A 20,279-nucleotide genomic window follows, 5' to 3' on the forward strand; every position below is an offset into this window, starting at 1 on the left:
ATGCACCGTGCTATGATAATTAACAGATAACAGTGAGCATTGCAACATGACCAGTCCAAAAAAGAGATAACAGTTTCATCACTGGTTTGCAAGCCAACAAATTTACATAACACATCATCCTATTTAAATATACTTTGGTGCGGATGTTAATACTAATTGTACCATTCGGCTGTGCTGAATAGGTGTTGCAGCTGCAGCGACCTTAATTAGTATTACTGTGCATTAGTGAGTAATTCATTCAATAAGCATCGTATGCAAATAAAGTGGAAATTTGTCTTTTTAATGTGCAGGATTTGTCTATTATTTTATCACTGCATGGTCACTCAACGCCTCCCTATTCTGTCTTTGACAACCGATATATGTCCAATATATTTCTGCTGAGATTTAGTGATGGGAGCGATATTCTTGCATGCTTCCTATGTAGCTAAACAGTTAATTTTCTAAGCAGACCAATACTTTCAGACTAAACATTCTCACCCGCCCACGTTTCTTTCTATGAAATGAGAGTCATGTCTCGGTGAGGTAGTTAAATATGGCTATATATTAATGCAGCTGTGGTATTAGATGCCTTCCAACTGATTGTCTACCTCGCGAAATATTAGCAATAGCTTTAAGGTGCGTATTTAAATATACAACGTCAGGCCTATCTATGATTCAAATCACGGTTTCAAGTTAATCTGACGAATTAAAATTAAATTTAATAAGGCAGTCGTGATCAACGTGTCGCCTAGGCTGATATCTGAAGTTGCTTAATCATTGGCCACTACTCCCGAACTTTCAGTAATGATCATAATGAAATGCCGATAGAAATTAAATGCATTTTTGCATTGAAACTGCAGACAAAGTGACAGTTTGCAACTCGAACTTCCGCATTCTTTTTAATGATCACGAAAAGTCAGGCTTTATTCTGTAATATAAATCTGTTGGACTTGATTTGGATCTCGCTTGTTAGACGCTGGGAGTAACGATTCAGTCCGACTGACAGTAAAATTGCAAGTTCCAAAATAGTGTCTCGGTACTTTGCGGGGACAATTACATCTTTTTGCAAATGAGTCTGGGAATTTTAGATCTTTTACAAACAACACAGAACAACTCCAGGGAACCTCTCACATTGCTCGTTGAGCTTACAAACGATCGAGCTATGTTTAATGTCAAAAAATCGCCTAGCAGAAAGCCCTAAATAAACATTTAAGTAGTTTGAAACCAGAGAATAACAACACCTTTCCCTCATCCGTAATGGTTTCTCTCCACCCGCCGTCCCCACACCCCCACCCCGCCCTTCTTTAAATGCAAAGCTGTCACTTACCAGGAGACTATGGTTAAAATATAGCGACAGCCAATTAAAGGCTGTCCCTGCTTTATTGACATGATTTGCTGCTGAGCACATTCACTGAGCTGTGCATTTCAGAATCGGTGAAATTGACCTGAAATGGACACCTGCAATAGACTGTAGAGAAGAGAAAGTAGGCTGAATCTTTCCCCTTTTGTGTTGAAATTCCCAATCAATACTGGACAAGCAAGAGCTCTGGCAGGCGCCAAATATAGAAAATCTCCAAGTGCTTTACATAGCTGAGACCAGTGATGTGATATGGATAGATTGCGGTTGTCTTATATGTCATTTCATTGTCCTTGCCACGAAGATGGCTTAAAGCGACGTCCTTCACATTACCAGTCAATATCTTCATGCCCACCAGGCATATATCTTTTCACGTCCCTGGGCAGCAAATTAAATCACGTTGCCAAAGCTTTAAAGCAGCAAAAGGAAAAGTGCTTAGTTTTAACGTTGCCAATTATATCAAACTACTTCAATAGCGTTAAAGTTTATAGATAACGGTTATCTGTCAACAACAATAACAACTTGTATTCATATAGCGTCCTTAAGGCAGTAAATACGTCCAAAGTACTAAAAGAGCCATTATCAAAAAACAGTGACACTGATTCACATAAATGGAAAGATAGCCAAAGTGTAATCAAAGATGGCCTAGAGGAGGAGCGAGGAGGTTTAGGGAGGGAATTCCCAGATCCCAGAGCCCAGATAGCTGAAGGCACGGTGGAGGGGCGAGGGAAGTGGTAGGCGGGCAAGAGCCACAGATCTTGGAGGGTTGTAGGGCTGGATGAGACTACAAAGATGGGGAGAGGCAAGACCATGGCAGGATTTGAAGACCAGGATAAATAGCAACTAATCTGCCGCATATATTTAGTTAATTTTAAAAGCTAAATTGTCATCTCTCCCCTGTGCAGCCTGGACTTCGTTCCTCATGGATAAGTCTGCTGTAGGTCCCCTCCCTCCTTGATTTGCTAGCTTTTGTCTGCTCTACCCCGACCCCCACTCTAAAACTCTGCTGTTTAAAAACCCTTCCAATGGCTACAAGGTTATTTTGTAACTTCGTACAATTCTCCTGTGTATTTTCGTCGATTTGTGGGGGAACCGAATGGTTACTCGTTTCTTTATACGGAAGTAAGTGTTTGGAGGAAGGATTTAATAGTCGATGTCATTCATAGCTCAAGGTGTAATGTTTACCTAATTATTTTTATGGCCAGGGATTAGACTTGGGTTAATATTTCTACAAAGTGTACTCTATTTTAAAATTACTCCATTTACCTATTTAATTTATTCTACAGTAATCTCCAGTTTAAAAGAGCTGATGATTTTGTTTCTCTCTCTCCATATATAGTGACATATTCATAATCACCAAGCTTTCCACCGTGCTAACATAGGCAATAGTAAGTAATGGATTAATAAGACTATCATGAACATTGGAAGTCTGTGAAATTCAGGATTGGTAGCTGGGGTTTATGCACTGAATGATGGAGTCTGGCTGAAAAATTCTACAGACAAGGTGTAAGTAGGAAAAGCAATTCGTACATTGCACTTCGAACCTTGAATCAGAATTATGCTTAGCTCACCGACCCTAAAGATCAAGTTGTTCTTTGGAGGATGTTCTGAGGCTTTGGAGGATGTTCTGAGGCTTTAAGACGATTTAGACAAGTTGAATGAATGGGCAAATACATGGCAGATGCAGTATAACATGGATATGTGTGAAGTTCTTCAGTTGGTAGGAAAAACAGAATGGCAGAGTATTATTTAAATGGTGATTGATTGGGAAATGTTGATGTACAAAGGGACCTGGGTGTCCTTGTATACCAGTCACTGAAAGCAAGCATGCAGGTGCAGTAGGCAGTTAGAAAGGAGAATGGTATACTGGCCTTCATTGCGAGAGGATTTGAGTACAGGAGCAAGGATGTCTCACTGCAGCTGTACAAGGCCTTGGTGGAGACCACGCCTGGAGTAGTGTGTGCAGTTTTGGCCTCCTTACCTAAGAAAGGATATACTTTCCATAGAGGCAGTGCAGCGAGGTTCACCAGAATGATTCCTGAGATGGTAGGATTGTCGTATGAGGAGAGATTGGGCAGACTATGCCTGTATTCACTGGAGTTTAGAAGAATGGGAGGGGATCTATTGAACTGTATAAAATTCTGTCAGGGCTGGACAGACTGGAGGCAGGGATAATGTTTCCTCTGGCTGGGGGTGGGGTCTAGAATAGTGGCTCACAATCTCAGGATACAGGTTAAGCCATTTAGGACTGAGATGAGAAGAAAGTTCCTCACTCAGAGGCTGGTGAAACTGTGGAATTCTCTACCACAGAAGGCTGTGTCACTGAATATATTTAAGAAGGAAATAGATTTCTAGAGTTTAAAGGCATCAAGGGGTATTGGGAGAGAGTGGGAGTATGGTGTTGAGATAGAGGATCAGCCATTACCATATTGAATGGCAGAGCAGGCTCGAAGGGCCGAGTGACCTACTCCTGTTATTTTCTATGTTTCCTCCTGAATCACTATGCTTTTTACAGAGGGACTGGTGCATTTGCAGTGCTTAATACATACCATTTTTATAGCCCTGTTCAGCTAGTGAACTGCTTGTAATCTATGGAGGACTGTTCTGCCTATTCAGAGAGGGCCCCCTTTCCATGAGTTATATCCTACCAGCCCACTTACAGTCACAACAGACAACTGTCAGCAGTCTTGTACTAAACATACATTCATAGGTATTAAGTATATCAAAACCTTCCTGAACCGTGTTATATTTTTCCCTTCCTTTGTAGAATATCACAACACCCAATTAATGACAAAAATCATTTACTTAGATTAAACATTTGACCAGATACCTGTCAATTCCTAGTTTTTTAAAATTGGCATCCACTGAGATTAGGGTAGGCCTGGGAATGCTGAGTGACTATAATGTTTTGCTGGCAACTATGGTTTTCTCATTAAGGGAATATTTCTGGATGATTGAATAAAGACTTCAACTAATACAACACAAATCTTACTTTAACATGTTATAGAGACTTGTAATGTGCTATTCACCCTAAACCCACTCCTGCCCCCCACCTGCACTCACCCCTCCATCATCGCTGGTCCCAGTTCGACAAATTGTCAATCCCCTTTATCTTGCACGGGGAGGTTTAGAACCAGTTTCCACATTTTGCACATATTCACACCAGAGATCTTTGTACACAGCCATGCTATTATCATTTGCTTTCACACCAGTCAGATGCAACCCCTCCAACTGACAATGTAATCAAAATCTCTGCAAGACTATTGCCAGTTGCTCAAGGGGCAGCCTTAGTATATCACAGTGGTGTTTTTATTGCAGGGCGTTTTATTTGAACAACTTCTATGAAGAACAGCACAGTTTATTGGAGTGAAGCCTTGCTACTGTTTCTGATGAGCTTTTGGTTATTTTCTAGGAGAAGACAGTTGGCAAATTGAAAGGCTTCATAAAGGCAAATTGAAAGGCTTCATAAAGGCAAATTGAAAGGCTTCATATAAAGGTTTCCACTGTAGCAGCATCAATAAAAGGGTAGCTTTAAATAAACGTATCAAATTGAAGGCACAGAAACGAGAGAATATTAATTACTTTGTAAGTAATCCTGTTTATTGTGAACTGTTAATTTTCTTGTATTGATCAAAGTCACGAATGAAAATTCTATTGGAAAAAATAAACAACATTTAAGTTTTCCTGTTTATTCGTGGGATTTGGATACCACTCATCCCTATTTACCCTCAAGAAGGTGGTGCTGAGCCGTCTTCTTGAACCACTGCAGTCCTTGTGATGAAGGTACTTTCACAGTGCTGTTATATAGGGACTCCCAGGATTTTAACCAGTGACAATAGAGGAATGGCAATGTATTTCTAAGTATGTGACTTGGAAGGGATCTTGAGGTGGGGGTGTTCCCATGTGTCTGCTGCTCTTGTTCTTCTAGGGAGTAGGGGTCGCAGGCTTGGAAGAAGCCTTGGTGAGTTGCTGCAGTGCATTTTGTAGATGGTATACATGGTAACCATGGTGTGCTGGTGGTGGAGGGAGGGAATGTTTAACCCAGCAGATGGGGTGAGATAAATGTTCCTGTGTAATTTCACTTTTCAATTTTTTTTAATGTTCTCAGAAATTAAAACAGTATGCAGCAATTTTGGATTCTTGGCTTTTGGAACAATTATGTTATTAAACAATGGTTTAGTAATGGCACTGTTGTTGCACATTATGAGACAATAACAGCACAGTAATAGAGTTAATACATTAGCCATTTTCCTTGTAAAATATAGAAATATATACAAACAAAAGAAAATATGGGGGGGGCAGCATGGAAATTAGTGTATCAATAGACTGATGCTCACTTTGTATTGTCAAAGACTTTCATGGGAAAAGCAAAAAGAGGAACAGAGGGAATAGATAGAGTGAACCTATTTCTGTTGGTTGGGGAGCCAAAGACAAGGAGGTCTAAAAATTAGAGTCAGACTTTTCAGAGGCAAAATTATGAAAGTTCTATAGGCATAGGGTGGGGGAAGTTTGGAATTTTTATGCAAATGGTAATTGATGCTAGATCAATTGTTAATTTAAAGTCTGAGATTGATAGATTTTGTTAACCAAACATATTAGGGGATATGGGGCAAAGAGAGATATGTGAAGTTGGGTCGCAGATCAACCATGATCTCGGTGAATGAAGGAACAGACTCGGGGTAGAGCTAAGTGGCCTCGTCCTATTCCTGTGCTCCTAACTCTGTCATTTCTTCATGATTCAAGACTAGCAAAACAGAATATCAAACAAGCTTTCAAATTTTACGATGCACATTTTATAAGCCTCATCCTTTACTCAGAATTATTTTTTCCCTGGTTTTTAATATGTCTCATTGTGCTATGTACTAGCCTGGCTGATGGGATGAGCAGGTGACATGCTCCCCTGTCTCCATCCAGAATAAACATCCTTCCCTTTTGATGGGGAAGTGACCGGCTTCTGCTGGGTGCAGTACCCTGACGGTGCAGCTAATTTTAGAACTCTCTGTCTGGGAAAGAGTTATTGGGAATCAAGATCCGTCCTAAGACCCCGAGGCACAGCAGTTCTAAAGTCTGACCTGTGGCTCACTCAATCTTCCACATTCTACTTTAAAACATTTAACTGACATTGCGGTTGAATTTCTTTTTTGGTAAGAATTCTTCTTTTTTGGTAATTGCCATTCCTTCTTTTTAAGTCACTACCGCACAATGAGAGGGAGCAGCAGAGCCCCCCTGCTCATAGCTCACATGGATTTGCTTCGATTAAAATTCATAATTGGAAAATGGTGCTGCTTGCAAATGGAGGACGCTGACCTTAGAGACCAAATTTCCCATATGTACTGCGGTCACAGAGCAAAATGGTACATTGCCTTTATACTACACATGCTCGTATTAATTCCGCCTCCGTGTATAATCTTCTTGCAAAATCATACCCTGAAATCTTTAGTCTGTTTGGGTCTTGTCGGTGTTGCACAGGTTACAACTGTCAGCGCTAAACATTTTGCAACATGTCCGGATTTAAACTTTAGATTTCTCGGCAATTTGTATTATGAAATATACTAATGCTGGGGAATAATACGCTTTCTACGTTTACTAGCAATTTTTAGCAGCAGACACTCTCACTTCACATCTGTCATGAGCTGTTTTGTGGATCTATACTTACCACGGTTGAAACCGCCTGGATTGATTTTTACCTAAAACGAATATGAATTTCGAAACTCAAGTCTTACTATTTACTGCATATTTACTACAGTATTTACTACTCAAAATTTCGATTTCTTTCTAAATTAGAGACTCCTCAAAATTATTTTCCAAAATATCTGTTTTAGAATCATAACCATTCTAAAAATGTATTTTTAAAATCATAACTGTTCTAAAAATGAGTTTTCATTTTGACTTTTCAATCCTCTGTGTAAACCTTGTTCTTGTCAGTAATAGGCAAGGGATAATGCTTGTTTTCTATTATGACGGCAGCTTCCACGTAAGATCCAATCCATTATGGATACATTGGGTAAACCTTTTATTACTTGGGGAAACTTCATCTCATCTTATCTCATAGAAAGCGCCGCACACACTGACAATAAGTTTCCTCCCCTTCTCCAAAACTTATTGGATGAGATTGTGCAACCTCATGAAGTGGCAATATGATAGCACTTGACAAACTCATTTGTCTTACCACATGTAATTATACATTTTCTGATGTGAGTGCTACTCGAGAGATTAGTACATGGCTCTTTTAAAACTATAGTCTACCCTGGAGGAGTTACTTTGGCACTACAACAACTTGTATTTATGTAGCACCTTTGAAGTAGCAAACCTTGCCAAGGCACTTCATAAAAACATAATAAGACAACAATTGAACAGAGCCAAACAAGGAAAGGTTCTGGCAATTAATCAAGAGAGGTAGATTTTGGGGAGCACCATAAAGGAGAGAGGTGGCAATATCCAGAGCCTTATGGAGGGGATGCCAGGGCTTAGAACCTAGACAACGGAGCTTGCACAGGAGGCGAGAATTGGAGGAGCACAGGTTTCTAGGAGGACTGGAGAAGGTTAAAGCGATTGTGTAAATCGTGAGGATTTTCCTTTGGAAGACAACTTGAGGCAGTTAATATATGGGCAGCTGACAGTAGAACTAATTTATCTTTGCTTTCAGACTATCTTCCACGAGGAATAGAACAAACAGTGCAGTCAGTTATCTATTGACAGACTTAGTAATGAATCTTACATTTCTCAGAAGCAGTAGACACATACAAACATAAACGGTACTGTATTTTTATACTAAATCTTTTCCCTTTCTCCTCTGTATGTTTAAAAGTAGAAAGAGAGAATTTTGATGAACAAGCACAATGATTTACCCACTGCCCTTTCTCAACATCACTCTATAGCGCTACCATACAACAGACATAAGATAACACTGACAACTCGACCATAGTAATGTAGTTAAAAGGCAACATTAAAACTTCAATCATTGTACCCACTTCCTCGGAACTCAAATGGAACCAAAGAAGTAATGCAGATAAGGGATAGGGTTGATGAAATCTGCGACGTTAGTGAGGATCCTTTCTATTTTCTGGTAGCAATTATAAACCTGGATTTTACGGCAGCATCAAAATACCTACGCCTCAATGCATAATAACATTTCAATTCGATATTTTAACATTTGATCACTGATCGATATAAAGTGATTTTGCACAAAGCACTTGTTCCTAACTGTGAATATAAACCTATCTATAAATGAGGAACACAGGCACAGGAGTGAGCCATTTATCCCTTATAGCCCGTTCAGCCATTCAATTAAACCACAGCTAATCTACCACCTAACATCGCCTGCCTACCTTTGTTCCATATCCCCGAATAACTTTGGCTGTCAAAAATCTATCAATCGCAGTTTTAAAAATTTGCAAAAGTACCAATTGCCCTTCGCAGCAGAGGGTTCCAAACTTCTACCACCCTTTCATGAAGAAGATTTGCCCACTTTCACTGCTGAAAGGTCTGGTTCTAATTTTTAGACTAGCCCCCCCTAGTCCTAGGCTCCCCAACTGGTGGAAAACTTTCCCCCCCCCGATCTACCCGGTCTCTTAATATCCTGAAAACTTAGATCAAATTCCACATCAATGTTTTTCATCAATGCCAACAGAATTCATTTAAGAACATAGAATGTCAGGGGTCGGCAATGATCTTTTTTTTCCCTCCCCTAACTCTACCATTACAGTACCCAGCTGCCCTTTGAATGTCCCTTTTATTTTTAAACGTTAACACTTTATTGATATGGTTGGTAAAATGCACCTGAACGAATACGTTGTGTTCACTACATTCTGCCTACAGATAATGCTTACATATATTTATCTTTATCCAGGTCTAGCTGGGAACTTCCTGATTTGCGAGAAGGCAGGGTTAAAGCAATTAGTGATTCTGATGGAGTGAGCTATCCATGGTATGGGAATACCACTGAAACAGTGACACTAGTCGGCCCCATAAACAAGGCGTCTCGGTTCTCAGTCAGCATGAATGACAATTTTTACCCGAGTGTGACATGGGCGGTACCTGTGAGTGAGAGCAACGTGCCCCAACTAACGAGGATTAAAAGAGACCAAAGTTTCACCACCTGGCTGGTAGCCATGAACACAATCAGTAAAGAGAAGATCTTACTTCAGACAATCAAATGGAGAATGCGTGTTGACATAGAAGTGGACCCATCGAACCCGTTGGGCTATCGCGCTAAACTTGTTGGAAGGACGCAGCAGGAACAGCCTCGGATATTAACCAGGATGGAGCCCATACCTCCAAATGCCTTGGTGAAGCCCAACGCAAACGACGCCCAGGTTTTAATGTGGAGACCCAAACGTGGTCTACCTCTAGTTGTCATACCTCCCAAGTAGTAATAGAGGCTTGCAGCTATTTAAGGAACTCCTATAAGGACGTGAATTTTTATACACCTCCTATTTCATTCAGCAGCAAGGAACGAACAAGGTTGGATTTTTTTTTTTGGTATGTAGGTTATGCACTTGTTTGAAGGAGGTGAATGAAGCCTTTGGTTCAAATGTACATCACGGGATCTCGCGTGGCTGTTTACAAAAGTCATTCGACTGTACAACCGCACTGGTAACACTTGATTCTTTTTGTTTTTTTTTGATGGCAAAGTTCTCAGTCCAGATGAACTGGCCGTGGTGCTGAAATGTGACGGGAATAAGGTACCACTATTTTATAATTGCCTGGGAGCTTGTGTTGCTCCACAGTGCAGGCTTCAGTCAGACGATGCTTCCTACTCTTGTTAACTTGTCTAATTATTCGACGGATTAATGGATAACCTTTTTTTGCATGCACCTCGTATTAAGAAGATGTATGGTACGGAATATCCATGTGCATTCAGTTTTTGTGTGTTGTGAGTAATTTCGAGCCTAAATCACAAGTGTCGCAGTCAATTGAATGACTTTTTATATTAAAATAGCATTTATTTGGAATGTTTTTCATGGGTCTGCATTGCAACCTTAAGGGGACGAGGGGGACAAAAAAAAAACTCGTCCCATTTGATGCTCTGCATTTATTTTGCTGTCATCATTTTTCAAACTTTAGATGCCAAAGTGGCTGGGACTTTAACGCATTGTGCCATAGGTTTCAGTGATTTCAACCGAAGATTTCTTTAGAATACCCATGCCTTTTATCTCGACACAAACAACGATGCTCTTTGCGGAAAATAGAACCATTTTATATTAATTTAACTTTTTTTTGGTTAATGCACGTTGTCACAACAAAGGAGATAGGTGATTGGTTAGGATTTCTGCCAGGTAATACAATGGTTCTGACGTTTTCCAATTTAATTTGGGCAGAATGAGGGATTTCATCTTAAATGCTGACCCATGAGTGGGCAAGGCATAAGCTCTTCAACCATTAGATATTTGTATTTGAATGTTATTTGATATGGTTCCACTTTGCACCTTTGGCACTTTGATTAAATCGCAATGCTCTGTTGAGTGCTGCTAGGTCAGTTGCAGTATATTGTTTTTTGGCTGATGCGGGGAAGTATAAGAGGTGCTACGGCCTGTAACCAACCGGACTGGGCAATGAGAAACATTGATAAGCAGGCGTAAGAATGAACATTTCCTATGTGTAATGTTTATTCCCAAAGCGTAAAGCAAGGGCCTGGATGAGCTCATTGGCAATGTAACATAATCAGCATCTGTCACCTCGTCTGATCCTGGCTTTGGTTAGGTCTCAAGCGAATTGGATACGCAATTAAACAGAGTAATATTGAGGGCTATGAAGAAAGAGCGGGATTGGGACTAATTGGTAGCTCTTTCAGAGAGCTGGCACAGACATGATGGGCTGAACGGCCTCCTTCTGTGCAATAAGATTCTATGATTCTATCTCTGTGATTGGTTCAGCATGAATCCAGAAATCAAAACCATTGTATTAAAAAAAAACACTTTAATTTCCCATCTGAATATGTACACATTGTATTTACCACCTAAATATTATACCAATTGTGTTTTGTTATTTATAAGTCACACCATTTTTATAACAAGTTTTCTTTAAAACTGTGAATTGAGTCCATGATATTGAAGTCAAATGCTAAAAAAAAAGGTATTCATCTGGAAAAATATGAACTGATTTGTTGTGTTGCTAAGAAGCTTGGCTTTGTAGCGTGCCTTATAAACTAGTGAGATCTGCCGCATACCTGGCTCTCCCTGGAGCACAGATGTTTGGCAGATGTTTGGCTCACTAATCTGTGAATTGGAGGTCGAAAGGTGACAAGCTGTTGGTTGGTAGATTGCATGCATTTTCTGTAACTGAGAGATTGCACTTTGATTTTGTTCATTTATACTGGAATATGAGATGTCACTTTCATTGCTGGAAAACAATGAAATAAAAATGCAATTTTTTTTTCTAAGTGCAATGAAATATATTAATTTACACCTCTTTTCATTTAAGAGACCTGGGTTTGTTTGACCAGAAATGCTACAAAATTGCTCTGGGTTGTGAAGCTAAATATAGGTCAGATCTGCATGGATGGTACTCAAAAACAAAAGAGATATTGGCCTCTTCAAATACATCCCAGTGAAACTATTGTATGGGCCTTATTTTGTTTAATTATTTGGGTGCAGGGCAAGCTCTTTTTTGTGAAATTTGTACTCACCAGGGTGACTTAAGAGTAGAGTTCTCATGAAAGATCATTGACCAGAAACTTTGACTCTGTTTCTCTCTCCACAGATGCCACCAGACCTGCTGAGTATTTCCAGCATTTTATGGATTTTATTTCATGACCATTAACAGTGTTGCGGAATGATACATATTTTTTGTTTGTCTGCAGTTCCATAATCAGAGACAGTGCAGATTACAGTAGCTGCAATTTAAAAAAGAGCAGTAAATAACACACCAGAGACACTCTGCAGGTCAGACAGTATCTGTGGAGAAAGAAGCTGAATTAATATTTCAGGTCAATGTTCTTCCACCAGGAATTCTGATGAAAGGTCATCAACCTGGAACTTTCAGCATTTTCTGTTTTTATTTCCGATTTCCAGCATTCGCAGTGTTTCATTTTGATTTTAGAGTAGCCACAGTTTAGAGCTCCCCATACATGGTCCGAACTAAGTGCACAGTTTTCAGAGTCTGGTGGGAATAGCACAGATTTATTGCTGAATTGATTGGTGCTGTACTGTACTTTTCCTGCAGTGAGAAATTGTTTTTCTGCCAACAATCCAATTAGATATGAAATGTGACAGAAATGCAAATTGTGCTTTTGGAGCTATATTTTAGAAAAAGGATACATTGAGTGTTTTAAAATATATAGTGATAATATACAAGATTGAAAGGTACAATTGGATAAGTGCCAGTCCATGAGGAGACCCGCCTGTGTGGCTATAATTTGCATTGAACGCTATAGCCTAGAAATCATACTGTGTGATGTTACTCTATGAACATGAAATACATTCATGTGAGAGTACTTTGCTTACATTTTAACAGAAGGGTTTGAAAATTCTTATTCAAGTTCAAATCTTCCTACGGCCTAACCCTTCACTATGCCCGTGATCTCCTCCAGCCCTACAGCCCTTTGAGAACTCTACATTCTTCCAACTCTGGCCTCTTGAGCATCACCCACTATCTTTGCCCCGCTATTGCCATGCCTTGAGCCCTAAGCCTCTCCACGTTTCTTCCATGATGCTCCTTAAAGCTTTGGATCACTTGTCCTAACATTTCCTTCTTTGACTAGGTGTCAACTTTCATCTGATTTGCTCCTGTGAAGCATCAGGTTTCAGTATGTTAAACGTGCTATATAAATGTGAGTTGTTGGTGTTAACGGAGCAATTAACCCTACTTAGCTAGTAAATCTCACTAACATTCTGATTATTGCAAAAATATCCAAATAGGCCACAATAGAATTTTGAAAAATTAACATGATAAAAAGGTATAACAAATTGCTCTAGTCTTTTGCCATGGAAATGCATAACATAAGTCATAAGAACTAGAAAGATCTTGTGTTTAATCCTGATTATGTGCTCGGTTAGCTGATCTCAGATAAAGCAGTGTTTGGAATACTACAATTGGCCTCAGTGCCTCCAGGTTACAAAGGGGAGAGAATAGGCAGGATTCCTGCTGTTGAATGCTATTTAGGGTCCTCTTTTAGAAGTGCATGCAAGTATGATATTTTGTGATGACTGTATGGAGTTCAACTGTAGCTGCTGTAATTGCTAATCCTTGCTGGGAGCTGGTTGACTCCCAAATATGCCTCAGGTAGCTGATAACTCCAGGAGAAGAGGTAGAAAAATTAGCAAAGAGAACCAGGGAGAAAATCTAAATAAAATTGATCCAAACAGTTTGCACTCAGTTCAAAATATTTTTAAAATAGCACAAAAGAGGCACAGATCCAATTGGCATGTAAAGGAAATTTTACATAGCATACCAAAATTTAGATGATTAACTATCACAGCCTGGTAAAAAGCAACTTCAGAATAACATCCTTAATCAGCTAACATGACATTTTGCTTTTCTTTAGCAGCCATTGTTAATACCTCTTTGAGTGAAGTTTCCGAAATAAAGCCAGTTGTTGGCAAATTGTAGATAGATGGGCTCCTCTGGGAGCTGGATTAAGATAATCCAAACTCCCTTGCTTTTTAGGTCCCTTAATTGCCGTCTGAGGGAAGATATTTTCCTCTCAGCCGTCTGCACTGGATCCTCCTCCAGGTCCCTGGAGTGTTGAGACAGATTGTAATTCACTTCACCAACCAGCTGTCCTCTGAATAAATCAATTAACTGACAGCTCGCTTCTCAATCAATTGAATGTCGCATAGATCATTGTTTGTGCATTATGCATTTGTCTAAATTACAAAATGGGCAGCTTTAAGATAGGGAAGAAGCCTATGGGCCCAAGGATTCAACACTAGCCAGGACTCATGCACCTTGAACCTGGTGATGTGTGCGTCAGTGTCTTGGTGCACATCACATCTACAAATGATATTAAAAGCTGCAACTTGACAAATAGGTAAACACCCAAGTTTCAAGCGCTTGTTTCAAATCATAAAAAAGGCAGTTTTAAAGATATTGCATGAAAAATCTGATGTATGCTAACAGAGGTATGCTGACTTCAGAAATATTAGGAAATTAATGCTCCATGTGTAATTTTGTTTGAATTGTGATGTTTACAGATACTCCAGATGCACATTTTAAGATGGGTCCAATTAAGAGAGAATATTGTTCCTTTTCTCTAGTTCATGATTTCGTAAGATTTTTAAAATCATTTTGTCATTGATAATTTGGTTAAGAGTACATAGTGCTTCTGGTCCATTAATTTTGAAGATCCCAAATAGTTTTTGTTAGCTATGTGGCAATTCTACTGGAGATAGTAAATTAAGTAAGAACATTTAAAAATAACACCAGTTGTCAAAACACATCAGATTGCAATCCCTCTTAAAAATAGCTACTTTGTGTTGGAACCATTAAAATATTTTAATGGTATTAGTTAGTCCTCAGTCCTAAGGAAGAAAATTGCAGCATCTAAGACATCATATTTCAGAATTTTAATCAAGTGTGATGGGAGAGTGGCCAATGTAGTGTCCATTTTCCAAAGGGCACTAGATTCAACTCAGTTAATTACAAGCCAGTTAAATCAACCTCTTTAATAGGAAACATTCTGGTATCACTAATTAAGGAAGGCATTAGCACAAATCTAGATAAAGAGAATACAGTTAAAAGTAGCCAGCAGGGATTTTAAAAGGGATGATCATGATTGATAAACCCCAGAATTCTTTGAGGAGGTGTGAGACATTATAGATGAGGAAATGCATGACATATGAACTTAAGAAAAGCCTTTAAAGAAGATTAAAGGGCATGGAATTGGTGGAAGAGCAGCATACTAGTTTAAAGATTGGTTGAAAGGGAGAGAACAGTATAATTTAAGGGAAAACTTTCAGGTTGGGATTGGGTAGTGCTGCCACACGAGGTTCAGCACTGGGGTTACTTCTGTTCACTGGGCATAATCCAACAAATTAAGATGGTTGTAGTTATTGGAGGCTATTGCTACATGAGTTCCTCAAGGAGGTGTGCCAGTCCCAGCCATCTTCAGCACCTCCATCGGTGAGTTGCCCTCCATCATAAAAGACGGTTGATGAACAGTGGCAGACGTTTAAGGAAATAGTTCATGATTCACAACAAAGATATATCCCAGTGAGGAAGAAGGATTCTAGGAAGGGGGTAAACAACCATGGTTAACCAAGGAAGTTAAGGATTGTATCAAATTGAAAGAAAAAACATACAATGTGGCAAAGATTAGTGGTAAACCAAGGGATTGGGAAAGTTTTAAAAGCCAACAAAAGATGACCAAAAAATAATGAAGAGGGAGAAAATAAACTTTGAGAGTAAACTAGCAAGTAATATAAAAACGGACAGTAAGAGCTTCTTTAAATTTGTAAAAAGGAAGAGAGAGGCCAAAGTGAACATGGGCCCCTTAGAGAATGAGGCTGGGGAAATAATAATGGGGAACCAGGAAATGGCAGAGGAGTTGACTAAATACTTTGCATCAGTCTTCATGGTAGAAAACACTAATAGCATTCCAAAAATACTAAATAATCAAGGGACAAAAGAGGGGGAGGAAATAAATACAATAACTATCACTAGAGAAAAAGTACTAGGGAAACTAATGGGGCTAAAGGCCAATAAGTCCCCTGAACCTGATGGGTTGCATCCTAGGATATTAAAGGAAGTAGCTACAGAGATAGTGGATATACTGGTAGGAATCTTCCAAGAATCCTTAGATTCTGGAAAAGTCACAGAGGATTAGAGAACGGCCAATGTAACACCCTTATTCAGAAAGGTAGGAAGACAAAAAACAGGTAACTATAGGCCAGTTAGCTTATCACCTGTCATTAGGAAAATGTTAGTCTATTATAAAGGATATAATAGCAGAGCATTTAGAAATGCATAATATAATCAAACAGAGTCAGCATGGCTTCATGAAGGGGAAATCATGCCTGACAAATTTATTAGAGTTCTTTGAGGAGGTAACAAGCAGGATAGATAATGGGGAACCAGTAGATGTAATATATTTGGATTTCCAAAAGGCATTCAATAAGGTACCGCACATAAGGCTACTTAATAAGGTATGAGCCCATGGTATTGGGGGTAGTATATTAGCATGGATAGAGGATTGGCTAACTAATAGAAGACAGAGAATTGGGATGAGGCGGGCATTTTCAGGATGGCAACCTGTATCTAGTGGAGTGCCACAGGGATCAGTGCTGGGGCCACAATTATTTACAATATATATTAATGACTTGGATGACGGAATTGAATGTACTATCGCCAAGTTTGCGGATGACACAAAGAGTCTACAGAGGGACGTAGACAGGTTAAGCGAGTGGGCAAAAAGATGGAATATAATGTGGGAAAATGCACTATGGCAGGAAGAATAGAGGGGCTGAATATTATTTAAATGGAGAAAGACAGCACAAAGCTGCAGCACAGAGGGATTTGGGGGTTCTCGTGCATGAATCACAAAAAGCTAGCATACAAGTTCAACAGGTAATAGGGAAGGCAAACGGAATGTTGGCCTTTATTTCAAAGGAAATGGAGTATAAAAAATAGGGAAGTCTTGCTAAAACTATACAAGATACTAGTTATACCGTACCTAGAATACTAGTTATACTGCACCTAGAATACTGTGAACAGTTTTGGCATTGGAGGCAGTCCAGAGAAGGTTCACTAGGTTGATCCTGGGTATGGAGGGATTTTCTTATAAGGAGAGGTTAAGTAGGTTGAGCTTGTACTCATTGGCATTTAGAAGAATGAGAGGCTACCTTATTGAAACACACAAGATTCTTAGGGGGCTTGACAGGGTAGGTGCAGGGTAGATGCACCCCACCCCCACTAGGGTCATCTGTCACTTGCTTATCCTGCTTTCTACCCTTAATGTCACCATTAGCACATCCTTTAGCTAATATCACTACCGTCAACACCCCTTTGTCCTTTTGTTTATGACATCTTTGGCAATCTCTCCTTTGCCTCCACCTATCACTGGCCCTCTATCCAGCTCTACCTGTCCCACCCCCCTTAAACAGCTTATATTTCACTACATTTCTTATTCCTCTTTAGTTCTGATGAAAAGTCACATGGACTCGAAATGTTAACTCTTTCTTCTTTTCCACAGATGTTGTCAGACCTGCTGAGCTTTTCCAGCAATTTTTGTTTTTGTTTCAGACTTCCAGCATCCGCAGTATTTTGCTTTTATCTAGATGCTGAGAGGTTGTTTCCCCTTGTGGGAGAGCCTAGGACCAGGGGGCATAATCTCCGAGTAAGGGGTCTCCCATTTAAGACAGAGATGAGGAGGAATTTCTTCTTTCATAGGGTAGTGAATCTGTGGGATTCTTTACCACAAAGGGCTATAGAGGTTGGGTCATTTAGTATATTCAAGGCTGAGATAGACAGATTTTTAATCAGTAAGGGAATCAAGGGTAATGGGGAAAAGACAGGAAAATGGAATTGAGGATTATCAGATCAGCCATGATCTCATTGAATGGCGGAGCAGACTCTATGGGCCGAATGGCCTACTTCTGCTCCTACGTCTTATGGACTTACGCAGAAGAAGATTCACGAGATTGGTTCCTGGGATGAGAAACTTCAGTTATGAAGATAGATTGAATAAATGAGGACTGTTTTCCTTAGAGAAAAGAAGGCTGAGAGGAGATTTGTTAGAGGTATTCAAAATCATGAGGTGTCTGGACAGAGTAGACAGGGTGAAATTGTACCACTCACGAAAGGATCAAGAACGAGAGTGCTCAGATTAGTAAAAGAAGCAATAGTGATATGAGAAAAACCTTTTTCACACATTGAGTGGTTAGGGCCTGAAAGTGCGATGGAGACAGATTCAGTTGAAGTATTCAAAAGGGAGTTAGGCTGTTATTTGAAAAGGAAGAATGTGCGGGGTTAAGGGAAGAAGGCAGGAGAATAGAAGTAGGCGAGTTGCTCATTTGGAGAGCTGGTGCAGACACGATGGGCCAAATGGCGTCCTTCTGTGCTGTAACCATTCTATAATTCTGTGATAAGTCCAGAGCTGGGGATGTTTGCTCATGATTGCACAGTTCCATTTGTAGTTTCCCAGATAATGAAGTAGTGCGAGCCTACATGCAGTACAGCTTGGGCTGGTACATGGCAAGTAATATTCATACTACACAAGTGCCAGGTAATAACCATCTCCAACAAGACAGCAACCTCCTCGTGACATTAAATGGAATTACCTTCACCGAATCATCCACCATCAAAATTTGGGGTCAACATGGATTGGAAACTTAAGTGGGCCAGCCACATAAATATTGTGCCTACAAGAGCAGGACAGAGGTTGAGAACTCTGAGATGAATGTCTCACCTCTTGACTCCCCAAAGACTTCCCAATACCTATAAGGCATAATTCAGGAATGTGGTGGAATACTCTCTACTTGCCTGGATGCATGCAGCTCCAACAATGTTCAAGAAGCTCAACGCCATCCAGAACAAAGTAGCAGGCTTTACTGACTCTGCATCCACCACCTTAAACATTCACTCACCCCGCCAGTGGCGCACAATGGCTGCAGTGGGCACCAAATACAAGGTGCACTGCATCAACTCACTAAGGTTCCTTCGACAGCACCATTTAAACCTGTGGCCTCTACCTAGAATGACAAGGGCAGCATAGGAACACCACCTCCTGCAAATTTCCCTCCAAATTACACGCCATCCTGATTTGGAAATATATCACCGTTCCGCCATTATCATTGGTCAAAATCCTGGAACTGCACACCACACTGACTGAAGCAGTTCAAGAACGTGACTCACCATCAACTTCTCATGGGCAATTGGAGATAGACAATAATTTCTGGGTTTGCCAATGATGCCCGTGTGCTGAAAATAAAAAATAAATAAAGATTTTGACAATGGTCCAGAAAGAATGGTGTTGGAGGAAGGAGGTAATGGGAGGTAAGGGGATGCTGTAAAGAGATATTAATAAAATGGTGGATTTTGTTAAAAAAAGAGCCAGAAGAAATTTAATGTCAACAAATATGAGGTGATACATTTTGCTAGAAAATATACCAGCTGTAATTATACTCTGAATGGCAGTAGACTCAGCGCTGTGGAAGAGTACAGTACTTTAAAAGCAACACCTCATGTTAATAAGACCAGAAAAAGTTAATGATATTCTAGGTTTATCGTAAAAGACAGAGGGGAGAGATTTGATTGCTCCTGTTTTCAGGGCTCGTGTTTTGCAATTAGTCCATGCCCGACATTGATGAGGCAGACAACATGCAAATTTTGTGCTGCCTCTTCATTCCAATGCTTTCAGTAGACAACCTAGCTCTGAACATGCTGCTGGCTGGCTGCACATTCAACAGGGTATATGACAGCATGCATATGAAGCATATGTTTCAGCTAGCCTGCACCTCTTAAAGGCAGCTTGCTCCTCTGGAGACCCTTGGTGGATTACATGGGATATACAACACAGAAACACGTCATTTAGCCCAAGGCAGTGCAGGCTTCCATCAAGCCTCCTCCCATCTTTCCTCATCTAAATTTATCATTGTAACCCTCTATTCCCATCTCCCCCAAATGCTTGTCTAGTTCTTCCTTAAATACGCCTATACTATTTGTTTCAACCATTCCCTGTAGTATGAGTTCCACATTCTCGCCATTCTTTGGGTAAAGAAGCTTCTTCTGAATTCCCTACACGTTTTCTTGATCACTATCTTATACCGATGGTCTCTAGTTATGCTCTTGCCCACAAGAAGAAACTATTTTCTCTGTATCGACTCCAGCAAAACCAGGATAGAGTCTTCTGTGGAGGGCTCCCCTCCTTCTCCCTCTGTGGAGGGCTCCCCTCCTTCTCCCTCTGTAGAGGGCTTCCCTCCTTCTCCTTCTGTGGAGGGCTCCCCTCCTTCTCCCTCTGTGGAGGGCTCCCCTCCTTCTCCCTCTGTGCACAGCCTCCCCTCTCTGC

General features: G+C 40.1%; 2 protein-coding genes across 4 annotated transcripts in view; one reads left to right on the forward strand and one right to left on the reverse strand.

Moving 5' to 3' along the window:
• The window catches only part of LOC144692584 (protein FAM78B), a 28,611-nt gene extending 16,899 nt beyond the window's left edge, over positions 1-11,712 (forward strand). For both annotated transcript variants that reach the window (XM_078561595.1, XM_078561594.1), the window contains one exon: positions 9,186-11,712. In XM_078561595.1, coding sequence (XP_078417721.1) covers positions 9,334-9,708 — 375 coding nt within the window. In that variant the 5' untranslated portion in view covers positions 9,186-9,333 and the 3' untranslated portion in view covers positions 9,709-11,712. The remainder of the gene's footprint in view (positions 1-9,185) is intronic.
• Positions 1-20,279, reverse strand: part of LOC144692582 (flavin-containing monooxygenase 5-like) — a 406,487-nt gene that overhangs the window by 215,958 nt on the left and 170,250 nt on the right. The gene's annotated exons all lie outside the window — the stretch shown is intronic.

Source organism: Cetorhinus maximus, chromosome 17 (genome assembly GCF_964194155.1).
Source record: "Cetorhinus maximus chromosome 17, sCetMax3.hap1.1, whole genome shotgun sequence".
Taxonomy (NCBI): Eukaryota; Metazoa; Chordata; class Chondrichthyes; order Lamniformes; family Cetorhinidae; genus Cetorhinus; species Cetorhinus maximus.